This window comes from Alosa alosa, chromosome 19 (assembly GCF_017589495.1).
Source record: "Alosa alosa isolate M-15738 ecotype Scorff River chromosome 19, AALO_Geno_1.1, whole genome shotgun sequence".
NCBI classification, from domain to species: domain Eukaryota; kingdom Metazoa; phylum Chordata; class Actinopteri; order Clupeiformes; family Clupeidae; genus Alosa; species Alosa alosa.
Window position 1 is genome coordinate 504,660 of NC_063207.1, and position 13,458 is coordinate 518,117.

At 41.8% G+C, this 13,458-nt stretch overlaps 1 protein-coding gene across 2 annotated transcripts in view; it reads right to left on the reverse strand.

Annotated features, from left to right (window-relative positions):
- LOC125284270 (HERV-H LTR-associating protein 1) overlaps positions 1-12,299 on the reverse strand; it is a 69,030-nt gene extending 56,731 nt beyond the window's left edge. For both annotated transcript variants that reach the window (XM_048228154.1, XM_048228153.1), the window contains exon 1: positions 12,226-12,299. In XM_048228154.1, coding sequence (XP_048084111.1) covers positions 12,226-12,286 — 61 coding nt within the window. In that variant the 5' untranslated portion in view covers positions 12,287-12,299. The remainder of the gene's footprint in view (positions 1-12,225) is intronic.
- Positions 12,300-13,458: the final 1,159 nt, after the last annotated feature.

The window sequence follows — 13,458 nt, forward strand, 5'->3', positions numbered from 1 at the left end:
GTCCCAGACTTTAAGGTCTAAAATGCTTCGTGAATTACTTTTTGTGAAAAAATTAGGAGTCCTAAAGTTAGGAGTGAAACGCCCATTATTTTTAGGAGTTGCTCCTAAATTCGCCAGTTAGGAGCTACTTTTAGCCTTAAAATTCTTTGTGAATACGGCCCTGAATAAAAAGGCCTAGCCTAAATGAATCAAGGCAAAACAAATAGCCTAGTAGCCTAATGAAACACGGATTGATGTAGTATCTTTGTAACATTATTACATTATTCTGTTACTATGCCTACGTTTGCAAAAGAGAACATTTTAATTTGATTCACAATAATGTTACATTTAATTTACATGTTGACAATGATTAGCCTAGTTTTGGTTGTTGTTGGCGGCGTTATTGCATGTTAGTTATGCCTACAATGCAAAATTGCTTCCTCACGATTGGAAGCTCCTGTAGCTGCATAGGATTTCAAAACCGCAGGTTTGTGAATAGGTCTGTGAGTAAGGAGTCCTCTTGACTTCTTTTAAGCTGTCAGAGGTGGGAAGGTGTGATTTGTTGGGGGCAGGGTGGATTAACTGGGCACAAATGTCTGATGGCCCCCCTTCCCCCCAGCCAACGTGAATCGGGTGGTTAGTTAATAGGCCTATCGTGAAGATTTTTCCTGCAATCTAAGGCACGAGCGCATCTGTGAGGCCAAGCCTCACCAAGTAGCTCGTTTGTTTACAACTAACATTCCATTTAATTAAACTGCTTTATAGGCTATGCCGAAATAGTTTTCAACATTTTGAATATTAGTGTCGGGTGAATTGAAATGTTCTCAAAGTAGCCTTATGGCTGAACACTGCTTGGGATCCCCCCCGTCAAGCAATATAACCACACAAACGCGCTTCCTGCACTCATTGTTTCAAAATGAGTAATTTTGGCTTTGTCAGAACTGAAGAGCTGTGGATGGCACGGCAAGGTATGCCCAATGAAAATAAATTAACGCAACGCAACACAACACAACACAGACCCCGCTTCTCTCGCGTCAATCACTGACAGTAACCTAGCATGGGGAAAAACACTTCCCCATGACAAAGACATCGTAAAACACTGAAAGTTAATATTTTGTCACTAGCAACATACATCTGTCCTTTGTTAAATGTATTATGTTACAAGTAGCCTATGCGTAATTCTGCTTCATAAAGTTGAACAAATACATTTGCTTATTTCACAGAAAAATATAAATAGCCAGTTAGGGTCTACAGTGCAGAGTTGGTAAGTTATGGTAGGCCAACTTGCAGTGAACATACAATCAGGGGAAATTCTTTCTCTTGTAGCTGAGTAGCCTCAGGTGCGCACGTAGACATAAGGCCGAACATGCAAGCGCCAATGAATCGTGCTCTCACGACAATCACGCCGTTAAACTTAAAAATAGGTTAACATCACTCTAAGTTCGCCTTCAAGCAAGGAAAACGATGATTTGAAGACATCTGTTTCGTTGGAAGGGCAAGGGGTAGCAACCGGGCAACACAGAGACAGGCCCAATGGCAGGGCTGTTATGAGAGTAATAAAAATATGGGATATTCTACGGGAAAACATTAAAACGGCAAGACAGCGGGGAAAAGTTAAAATACATAAACACGGAAAAAGTTGGCATGCATTGTTTCGGTCCCCGTGCACAGGGATTATTTGTCATATTATTAATCACATATGATTATTTGTGAAATTGTGCAAACAGGCGCAACACATTGGAAAAGGAAGGACTGGTAGCATGCAAGCTCACGGGAAAGATTGATTTAAGAACGTTATCACAGTGTGTGGCTGTGGCGCGGGCGGAAGACAGTGACAATTGGCAGGGGAGGGTCATTTTTAACAATTCTGTCGGAGGGTCATTGAACAATTTCTAGCAGGCAAGAGAGGGTCATGCAACTTGCAACTGAAGCACTCAAAATTCCTCCGGTGGCCCCTTCAATAAATAACAAACAGTCCCTAGATTGCTGCTGGGCTATATGTCTTGGTTCATGTCTGTTAACAACTCATTGCCGTCAAACGATAGCCTATCTCATGGGTTGCATCCATTACAAACAAACATGCAATGTGAACCTGGGATTGGGGAGAGCACTAAATGCTCTACTGAATAAGCATGAAGTCAAACCTTTAAATGAAAAACACTCTTTAATAATGAAAAAATAAATAAACCGCTAATGAAGTAAACTTGTGACCATCCAAAATCGTTTATCGCTTGTAACTCCGTGATAACAGGACGTAACAGGAAGGCATTAGGCTGAGCAACGGAGGTTATTATGCTCTATATTTTGTCCAAATGATGTCTGTCTATCATCGTTGCACTCGGAGAAAACCAGAATGTTTAATTTGTCCTGCGTTTCTTCTCCGGCTGCAAACGGGATTCACACTCGAAAGTTAACCAAATATTTCTTTATTAGGGCAGGGCAGGCATATTTCTGGCTATTAAATTATTTCTAAACCAGTCTGCTAAAGTCTGTAGTGAAGTCTGTGTAGGGTTTTCCAGGCTCCATTTCTTTTCTGAGAGACACCCTGCTCACTTGAGCCATCTACCGGTTGTTTGGGTTGTTGCAGCGTCTCACTGGAAAAATACAAATTAAAGTCGTACCGCGTGATCCCACACGCGAACCGCGAGTGAAGCTGGCCAAGTCGAACCACTGCCCACTGTATGTATGTATCCCATTGATGGTATGCATTATACTCAAGAAATAAGGTTTTTTGTGTGAGGAGGTCATCCAGCACCAAAAATGTAATGTTCGGCACTGGCATGAAAGGGTTAAGGGAGACGACAAGGAACCCTTCAAACTCAAACAACACCACTGAAGACTCCAACACACTTCACCGTGACCTTGGGAGAGCTGCTGCTGCAGGTTTGGAAGTGTTGTTTTCCATCCCAGAACATAACAAGTGAGACGGATTACTTTAGAACAGTGGACCTGCTGTGGGTATAAAAACCCACAAACAAGTATCCGAAGATCCAGGTCGACCCTGGTCTTCAGACAAGGCAACATGTTTGTACTTTAACTGAAGGAGGGAATACTGGAAAGAAGAGGAACACAGGGGGTGGAGGAACACCTTATTAATAGACCCAAGTGCCGCCCTCAGTACACTGTTTGTTTATTGTGAATCAGAACGTGTGTATTTAGTGGGTTTGATCCAGCAAGCCCACAGCACCACTATTGTTCTTCTTAAGTTTACTTATTATATCTTCCTATTCACCCACTTTTTGTACGAACTACTGCTCCTAGACCGTTTGAGCTATCGATGCGGTTCCAACTCCAAAAATTCAGGCCCGAACCGGTGTAGGGAGCTTGTTACTTTCGTGTCGCTGGCCCTTGTCGTTTTCACGTTATTCCCGTTTTTCGGCCCCATTGAAATGAATGGCGGAATGTTCAGAATTCAAATTTCGATTGTGACATCACAGCTCTAATTGCTTAAGCTTGCACCTGGCAGGGTTCTAAGCCATCTGGCAATGTCTAATGGGCTGGGCTGGGCTGTCTGTGTATATGAAGGTGTGTGCATGTAACTTTTGACCCGTATGTCCGATTTTCATAAATGAGGTGCCGTTGGAATCCTTGGATGAGGCCGAGTTCCATGCCCCTGATCAAAACCACTCTTGCAGTTCCTCGGAACCGCAATTCTAGTTCTTATTGTTCCTGCTCTGGCACTCAGACCACATGGAGTCGGGAAACAAAGTGAGGTGTAAAACACTTACGTTTGTAGAATTGGGTTTGGATGTAGACCACTGAGAGCCATCCCAGTCACTTCTGTTTGGGTTTGGATGTAGATCACTGAGAGCCATCCCAGTCACTTCCGTTTGTAGAATTGGGGTTTGGATGTAGACCACTGAGAGCTATCCCAGGCGAGGTAATTATCATGCAGAACAACAAAAGGTGATCTGATAAACCGGCTAGGCACAAGATCTCCCTGCAAGATTTCTGACCAGGAAGTCATAAGGATAGTCAGAAGAGTTGTCTGAGAGCCAAGGACCACTCAGAGAAAGCTCCAGAAAGAGGCAGTAGGTACAATCATTACAGAGTAATGGTAATGCATTCCACTCCACCTTTAACATCTGGAGAAGCCTATTAAATGCTGAGAGAATGTAGTGGTCAGGCAAGAGTGCAATTTAACTTTTTGATGTCATACTACACACCATAGTTGTGTCCCTTTTCTACGCACTGTTTTTTTTTGTGACCACGTAGACCGGACCAGGCTGGACCAGCGGCAACATTCTAATCTGAACAATGACGCCAACCCGGAAGTTCAAAAAACTGCAATATAACTAAAATCCGTAGGGGCAGGTCCCAGAAGCAAGCTAATGTCCATAGGCCCCATGTTAAAATGTCCATAGACCCCCCCCATGTTAATGCCCATAGACCCCCATGTTAAAATGCCTGTTTACACACATTCATGTTTTTACAAGTTGGTCCCATGGGATTTTAAGGTATTTTTCTGTAGTTTCCAAGTGCCTGACCACTGTGAGGGGGGTGCATTTTTTTTTCTAACTCATTGGTTTAGATCGTGTGTAGATATATAATGTATGACAAATTTCACGGATAAACATACGTTTTGACCTGTTAAACCCTGACTTTATTTAGGTGAAGATTAAACACATTAACATTAACATTTGTCCACGCAGCTATAAGGTTTTTACGGTAGAGCTCAAATGTAGCCTACTCATTAGGCTACTCGTTACTCCATGTGTAAGCTCTCTATCGTTCTTGGCAGATGTAACCGAATATGAATGTGAAAGACTTGCCTTTCAGGGCACGAACGGTCAAAAGCACGAACTTTTAGAAATATCCTGGCGTCATTTTACGGACCAGGAGAAGTTTTCTATTGACGTAGCAGTAGCACATTTTAAAAGTGGGCCTATAGCCTACACAATCTGTGTACATAGAACTTCTTCTCCCCTTACTTCCCCAGAAATACATTAATTATATTCTATAGTGACACCTTATGACCGTCCCTGGTATTAACTAGGGGCAGAAAAAGACATTCACTCGGTTGATAAAACTGGGAATAGTCATCCGCTTCAAAGTCACGCTACCGTAAGGCTAATAATAGCTGTGTCCTCACACTATCGCACATGACAATTTACTTAAAAAGGTGATTTTCTCCTCTGGCGTATCGTGACAGGAGAACCATGCCAACTTTGGATGCGGTTATCTTAGCAATACTTTTTGCAATACCCTCGATATACATATTGTTGGAAAGCTTAGACAATGGTCGTTCATGTGAGCACATTAACTTAATTTTTATCTCGGACCAATTATTCGGCTATCTGTGCACACTCAAACACACACACATCCACCCAAACACATAGAGTGGGCAGTGCTTCGACTTGGCCAGCTGCACTCGCGGTCCGTGCGTGGGATCACTCGGTATCACGCGACTTTAATTTGTGTTTTCCCAGTGAGACGCTGCAACAACCCAAACAACCGGTAGATGGCTCAAGTGAGCAGACTGGTTTAGAAATAATTTAATAGCCAGAAATATGCCTGCCCTGCCCTAATAAAGAAATATTTGGTTAACTGCAAGTGAATCCCGTTTGCAGTCGTAGAAGAAACGCAGGACAAATTAAACATTCTGGTTTTCTCCGAAAAGTAACGATGATAGACAGACATCATTTGGACAAAATATAGAGCATATTAACCTCCGTTGCTCAGCCAAATGCCTTCCTGTTACGTCCTGTTATCACGGAGTTACAGGCGATAAACGATTTTTGATGGTCACAAGTTTACTTCATTAGCGGTTTATTTTTTGATTATTAAAGAGTGTTTTTCATTTAAAGGTTTGACTTCGTGCTTATTCAGTAGAGCATTTAGTGCTCTTCCCAATCCCAGACGTTCACATTGCATGTTTGTTTGTAATGGATGCAACCGCGAGATAGGCAATGAGTTGTTAACAGACATGAACCAAGACATATAGCCCAGCAGCAATCTAGGGACTGTTCGTTATTTTTTTGAAGGGGCCACCGGAGGAATTTTGAGTGCTTCAGTCAAAAGTTGCATGACCCTCCCTTGCCTGCTAGAAATTGTTCAATGACCCTCCGACAGAATTGTTAAAAAGACATGACCCTCCCCTGCCAATTGTGCTGTCTTCCGCCCCTGCTTGCTTTGCCGCCACAGCCACACTGTGATAACGTTCTTAAATCAATCTTTCCCGTGAGCTTAATGCTACCAGTCCTTCCTTTTCAAATGTGTTGCGCCTGTTTGCACAATTTCACAAATAATCATATGTGATTAATAATATGACAAATAATCCCTGTGCACGGGGACCGAAACAATGCATGCCAACTTTTTCCGTGTTTCTCACGTATTTTAACTTCCCCCCGCTGTCTTGCCGTTTTAATGTTTTCCCGTAGAATATCCCATATTTTAATACTCTCATAACAGCCCTGCCATCGGGCCAGTCTCTGTGTTGCCCTGTTGCTACCCCTTGCCCTTCCAACGAAACAGATGTCTTCAAATCATCGTTTTCCTTGCTTGAAGGCGAACTTAGAGTTAGATTAACGGCGTGATTGTCGTGAGAGCACGATTCATTGGCTTGCATGTTCGGCCTTATGTCTACGTGCGCACCTGAGGCTACTCAGCTACTAGAGAAAGAATTTCCCGTTTGTATGTTCACTCCAAGTTGGCCTACCATAACTTTCCAACTCTGCACTGTAGACCCTAACTGCTATTTATATTTTTCTGTGAAATAAGCAAATGTAGTTGTTCAACTTTATGAAGCAGAATTACGCACTAGGCTACTTGGAACATAACACATTTGACAAAGGACAGATGTATGTTATAGTGACAAAATATTAACTTTCAGTGTTTTACGATGTCTTTGTCATGGGGAAGTTTTTTCCCCATGCATTTATTCTAGGCTACTGTCAGTGACTGCCGTGAGAGAAGCGGGTTCTGTGTTTCGTTCATGTCAGTGACTGACGCGAGAGAAGCGAGGTCTGTGTTGCGTTGCGTTAATTTATTTTCAATTGGGCATGCCGTGCCGTGTCGTCCACAGCTGAGTTCTGACAAAGCCGAATTTACTCCTTTTGAAACAATGAGTGCGCGCGTTTGTATGGTTATATTGCTTGACAGGGGGGATCCCAAGCAGCTTTCAGCCATAAGGCTACTTTGAGAACATTTCCTAATTCACCCGACACTAATATTCAAAATGTTGAAAGCTATTTCGGCATAGCCTATTAACTGACCACCCGATTCACATTGACTGGGGGGCAGGGGGGTCATCAGACATCTGTGCCCAGTTAATCCGGCCCTGACCCCAACAAATCACACCTTCCCACCAGTAGTCAAAAAGTAGTCAAGAGGACTCCTAACTCACAGACCTATTCTCAAACCGGTTTTGTGGCATTTCGCCTGTTTTGAAATCCTATGCGGCTACAGGAGCTTCCAATCGTGAGGAAGCAATTTTGCATTGTAGGCATAACTAACATGCAATAACGCCACCAACAACAACCAAAACTAGGCTACTCATTGTCAACATGTAAAATATGTTCTCTTTTGCAAACGTAGGCATAGGCATAGTAACAGATTAATTTAATAATGTTACAAAGATACTACATCAATCCGTATGTTTCATTAGGCTACTAGGCTATTTGTTTTGCCTTACTCTTGATTCATTTAGGCTAGGCCTTTTTATTCAGTTATTCATCATCTTCTGTCCTTGTGTAGCGCACGCATTCTCAGACCTGTCACCTGCCACTCATCGTAAGGGAGGTGTTTGGAATCATTCCCGCGTTACAATCATCAGCTAATCAAGGTGGTCACTTCAGTCAAGCTCGTGCATGAGTAATAACGTCATCCAGAGCAACGAAGACTCACTCACTGTTAGACTGTTAGTCAAAGATTCTAGAGCGCTCAGCTCCAGAAACTGTTCAGGAGTTGTCATTTTCCCTTACTAAGTCTAGGTCTGAAAGGCTTTTTGAATAACTTAATAAGAGAAACTCTTATAGCTAAAATCTTTTATTGCTATTTAGGAGTAGCCTACTCCTAGTGGTAAGATAAAAGGCTTTGTGAATATGGCCCCTGGTGTCTAACCCAATGCATAGCCCATTTACACAAAATAATGGTCGAATATTAGGCTACTGATGATCATTGTTATTTAAGAACATGCAGAGCACCAAAAAAACATCTTGCTCGTGAAAAAAATCATCATACCTCACATTGTATGGTCTGTTATTTAACCTACTTACTGTAGGCTGCGCAAACCACAGGCCTTTATTTTGGGCAAGCCTGCATTCGAGGCAGGCCTTCTGTTAAAGAATGGTATATAAAGCCTGCGCTAACAGTAATCCTCCTGCCCCCGATACCACAGCTGTGGATAGTGTGGAATGCAAGTAATAACACAATACAATGTGTGTCTCAATTGTCCCCCGCTGACCACCTCACACATTTCTCTAGATTTTGCAACGACCTTACACAGGGTTCCCGCGGGGTCTTAAAAAGTCTCAAAAAGCCTAAAATTCAGAACTTTAAATTTAAGGCCTTAAAACGTCTTAAAAACAGCCAGATTTTCATTCCGAGGTCTTAAAATTAATTTAGTCAGGTCTAAAAAATATTTTACCATCGTTCATTTCCAGAAACGCTGGCTGCATAAAGTTATTACAAAGTAGCAAAAAGGTATTGAGTCGTAGCTTGCAAAGCAGAGCTCTAGCGTCTTTGCAACCATTGTAACAAAACCAGCAGAATGCTCAGAACATTGGTTCAGTGTGTTGTAGTTCTTTCTGGGAGATATTGGTGTTGGTACGTAGCCTACGCAGTGATAAATCTACAAATCCAGTGATAAATGCAATACCTTTTTTCTCCCGAACTAAATTAATCAGTTCAGTGTATCTAGGAACAGCAGCGTCATGGCAGAGTCAGTGGCCCCCAAAAAGGAACATTTGAGACCCATTTCACATCAGACTACATAAAAGTGTACCCTTGTCTCATAAGAGTAAAACATAATGATAGTCTTGCACACTGCACTGTTTGTAGCATTGCCCATGGCTGCAAAAGACTTGTTGAGGTGAGTTTAACAAGTGTCATTTAATTTGCTATTATTCAGGCCTATACTAGATGGCTAGTTGCCAAGGCTACATGAAAAGCCTTTTCTTTGCAAACACCACGCTCTCCCGTTTGTTGGGAGGTCTGCTATAGCCTACATTGTTGACATTACTGTTAAAATGCATTTCAAATAAAGTGAGTATTGGCAAAACCGGTTGTCATTTTTATGTTGAGGCGGCGGGGGGTGTTGTCGGCAGCGGCTGAAAGTAACTAATAAAGTAACTTGTAATCCAACTCAGTTACTTTACTGATTACTTGATTTTAAAGGTAAACTATGCAGTATTGGCCATGTCCTTACTGTTTTCTCGGTTTTTGCTGCTTTTTCGCTGGCTCTGTCATGATGAATGTCTGAGAAACTCCATCGCTACCTTTTTCTAGCTGGTGCCTGGCGTGTATGTGTATTTGAATGCAGTAAAGCAATTTGTTACACTCGTTATACTTCCTGACACTGAGACCGTCGGCCCGCCGGCCCACATTTGCAAATGTGTTTTTTCCGCTCACAGGCGCCAGGGGGAAGCGAGACGGCCACCATTCAACCCGAAAAAAGTCATATAACCATTCCAATGACTCTGAAGCTGTTAAATTAAGGTAAATTAAGCTAAAAAATTTGCATATTAAGCTAAAAAACCTGCATAGTGTGCCTTTAAAAGTAACACTGGCTAGATCACAGCGATGTCTGCTGTTGGTTACAAGTGGTACCCAGCTCCGGGTACGAGGCTCGCTGCAAACTTTGCAAAAAAAATATTCAATTAGGGACTCTGGGTGTGAAGGCGCTGGGGTCACAAGCCAGAGCATGCAGAGAAACATAAGCTAGCCGCAAAATGCAAACTGTTTATCAGCACTATAGCCGCTAAGATCATTCGAAAGCTCCGGTTTCGCTCTTTCAAGTGACGTCTGTGCGACTTGTGTGAGATAAGTACTCCGTGAGTATTTCAACAGAGAATAATGGAAGTGAATTTGGACACATATTAACATTATATATTTTTAGGAGGGCTTTTGATCATCTTTGGGTGGTTTCAGCTCCCCCAAAATACTGTAAGCCTAACGACGTCCTTGACAAGGCTCATACACATACCCCACCTACACACATTCTCATGCAAACACACACACACGCACACAAGTGCAGAGTGTCCACCCAAAACACACTTTCACACCCAGTTTTAACTCCAGTCTCATTTTTGACTTCCTTGATGAAATCTATTCTATTTGAGGGCTAGTTTGTGTTAGATTATTTTCATTTTGGGCTTAAGGTTTAGGGCATTTGGCAGTGCATTGACACGGATATTTTTCCTTGAGTATACTACAAGTGAGCAATGTAAAAATCAGTTGGGTTGTAGACGTTGGGTGTGGAAGGTTACTAGTTTGATTGCTTTATCTGTAAATTAAATGAATGCTTTTTCAACGACTTTTCAATGATTTTTTTCAGAATTTCTTTGATTTGAATATTTTTCGGTAATGCGTCATGTAGGTCTTAAATTTCAATCTTTATGGTCTTAAAATGTCTTAAAAAGGTCTTAAATTTGACTTACTGAAACCTGCAAGAACCCTGTTACATGACACAATGCCATAAAATGCCAGTGTTTAGGACACCGAATAATGTTTGTAATGATACCAGTTAGGCCTACGTTCAACAGTAACATAAGTGTACTGAGCTATTCATTGTCGAAGATGCATGGTGAAGTGAAATTCTTACTTTGGAAAACAAACATGTGCCGATATCATTGAATAGGGAATAGGCCTACTTGTTTATTTTTTTACGTAGCCTACAATGGCCAGTTCAGACAAAGCCGAAATTACTCATTTTGAAACATTTGTATGGTTATATTGCTTGACTTAAATCCCAGAGAGTAGGCTAGGCTACCGCACCCCACAGTGATGGGCCTAGCAGTCTTGCGCGTCCAGTGTGGGGTATAAACAAGCGAGAATTTAGCGGTGTCACGTCTGCCTGTCACAGACGTGGGGAGCTGAAGCTTGGGATACAGTTACTACAGTAACAGTATTTTATTTTACTTCTTATGGAATATATTTTTTTTTTCACTTTTATAAAGGCTTTGTTTGAATGCTGATGGAACAAGTAGTTGATTATAAAGGCAACTTTCTGTTGCAATATTCTGTGTGTTCTGGACTGCAGGTAACTTGTTAAGCCAGTGGTTCTCAAACGTTTTCTTTCATTCCCCACTTTGATCAAGGAGGCATTGACTGATGATAGTGGAGATAACGTGTTATCCTGAGGCCTTTGCAAGTCAGCATCTTCGACGGTAGTCTACCCTATTAAAAATATACGTTTTCGATGTCCCAAACAGAGAGCCATACTTTATTGTTTTAACGATCTCTATGCTACTCACCAAAATGTAGGCATGGGAACATGATGAAGTATCCAACAAGTCGTGTGTTAAATTATTGTGATTACGAGCCAGTGGTTTTCAAACATTATGCGTGACTCGGACATCTATGCAACAGACTCATATCGTCCTCGCATTCGCAAAATGAGTATACAGACTGATTCAGATAACAGGTGTACCTCCAGTTATGCACGGTTTTAGTCAAGTCATTTAAATGTGCTGGTGAAACAGTTGTGTACTCTGGGCACAGTTCTTCCAGAGCTTCGTGCCAAGCGTTGAGTCGAGATGTTTGTGTGAATGAAACGAAGCATATAGGACATAGTGTGACATGCGTAAACCAATGGTGTAGAGATGACGCCACAGGGTTTTATTTAAGAGAGCCTACGTTTGTATGTAGGCAATTTATATTCACAATACTTAGGCCTCCTAAAATAAATAGTATTTTATTTGTATTGGTTGTTTAGAGTAAAAAAAAATCGGTCGGTCTTAACGCAAGTTTACAACCGGCAACCGGCAAGAAGTTGTTTACAACTTCTCTCCAAACATCTTAACTTCTCCTCAAACATCTCAACTTCTCCCCAAACATCTCAACTTCTCCCCAAACATCTTAACTTCTCCTCAAACATCTTAACTTCTCCCCAAACATCTTAACTTCTCCTCAAACACACACACAGTACAGTACATACCTGAACATGTTCACATCCACCGAAATGTGTGTGAGTAGTGTACATATGAGTAGTGTACATTTGAGTATGTTTGCAAGTAGTGTGTATGTGAGTGTGTGTGTACGTGTGTGTATGTGAGTGTGTATGTGAGTGTGTGTGTGCATACCTACCTAGTGTGTAGAAGAGTAGGAATGCTCCTATGGCAACGGTTAGTGTCACACGACCAAACATGGCATTTCCTCCAAATACTCCACCCATCTAACAATCAATCAATCTGATATCAGTAACCAATCACAGTGGGATAAGGACTAATCAATCTGACATCAGTAACCAATCACAGTGGGATAAGGACTAATCAATCTGATATCAGTAATTAATAACAGTGGGATAAGGACTAATCAATGGTATGGTCTAAAACATGCACATGAACGTTCCGAACTCACACACACACACACTCTCTCTCACACACACATGCACACTCACGTTTGCACACACTCACACACATACAGACGTGTGCCCACACACTCATTCACACACATTTAAATTCTTTATTTGGATTAGAAGATACGCATATCATAGCATAATCTAACTTTGACAGAAAGGCGTACAACAGCAGCCAATATCCCATAATGCATTAAGGGTAAAGGTGACCCCTACGGCTCCATATGTAGAGGCTACATACACACACACACGACACACACACCATCACTCTCCTCTCTTTTACACACACGCATACCTGATCGCCGACAGTGTTATATCGTTGTCACACATAGAAACACACACACGTCACTCTTTTCTCCCCCACACATACTGAGTAATAATCAGTATAATATAACCATATATAGTCAATAACATAATTATACAATAATCCTAATCAATATATAACTTAATCAATCATAGATAATCAATGCAATACAGTCTTATGGCTGAACTACCGTCCAGAGTACACACATACATACATACACACACACACACGTGTGTACACATATACATACACACACACACACTCATATGGATGAAGTACTGGCCAGAGCTTACCATCGTGCATCTGTGTCCGACACACATGCACACACACACACATATACATACACACACACACTCATATGGATGAAGTACTGGCCAGAGCTTACCATCGTTCGTCTGTGTTCAACACGTCTGGCTGGCTCAGCGTCTGGGATGTGTATCTGTGTGTGTGTGTGTGTGTGTCCGACTCTGGCACATTCAGTGTATCTATCTGTGTGTGTGTGTGTGTGTGAGAGAGAGAGAGAGGGTTTTCACTGATGCCCGTCTATAAGCTCCCAGCACACACACACACACAGTATAAATCATTGCTCATCCAGACACACACACAGTATAAAGCATTGCTCATCCAGACACACCCACACACACACATTATAAAGCAT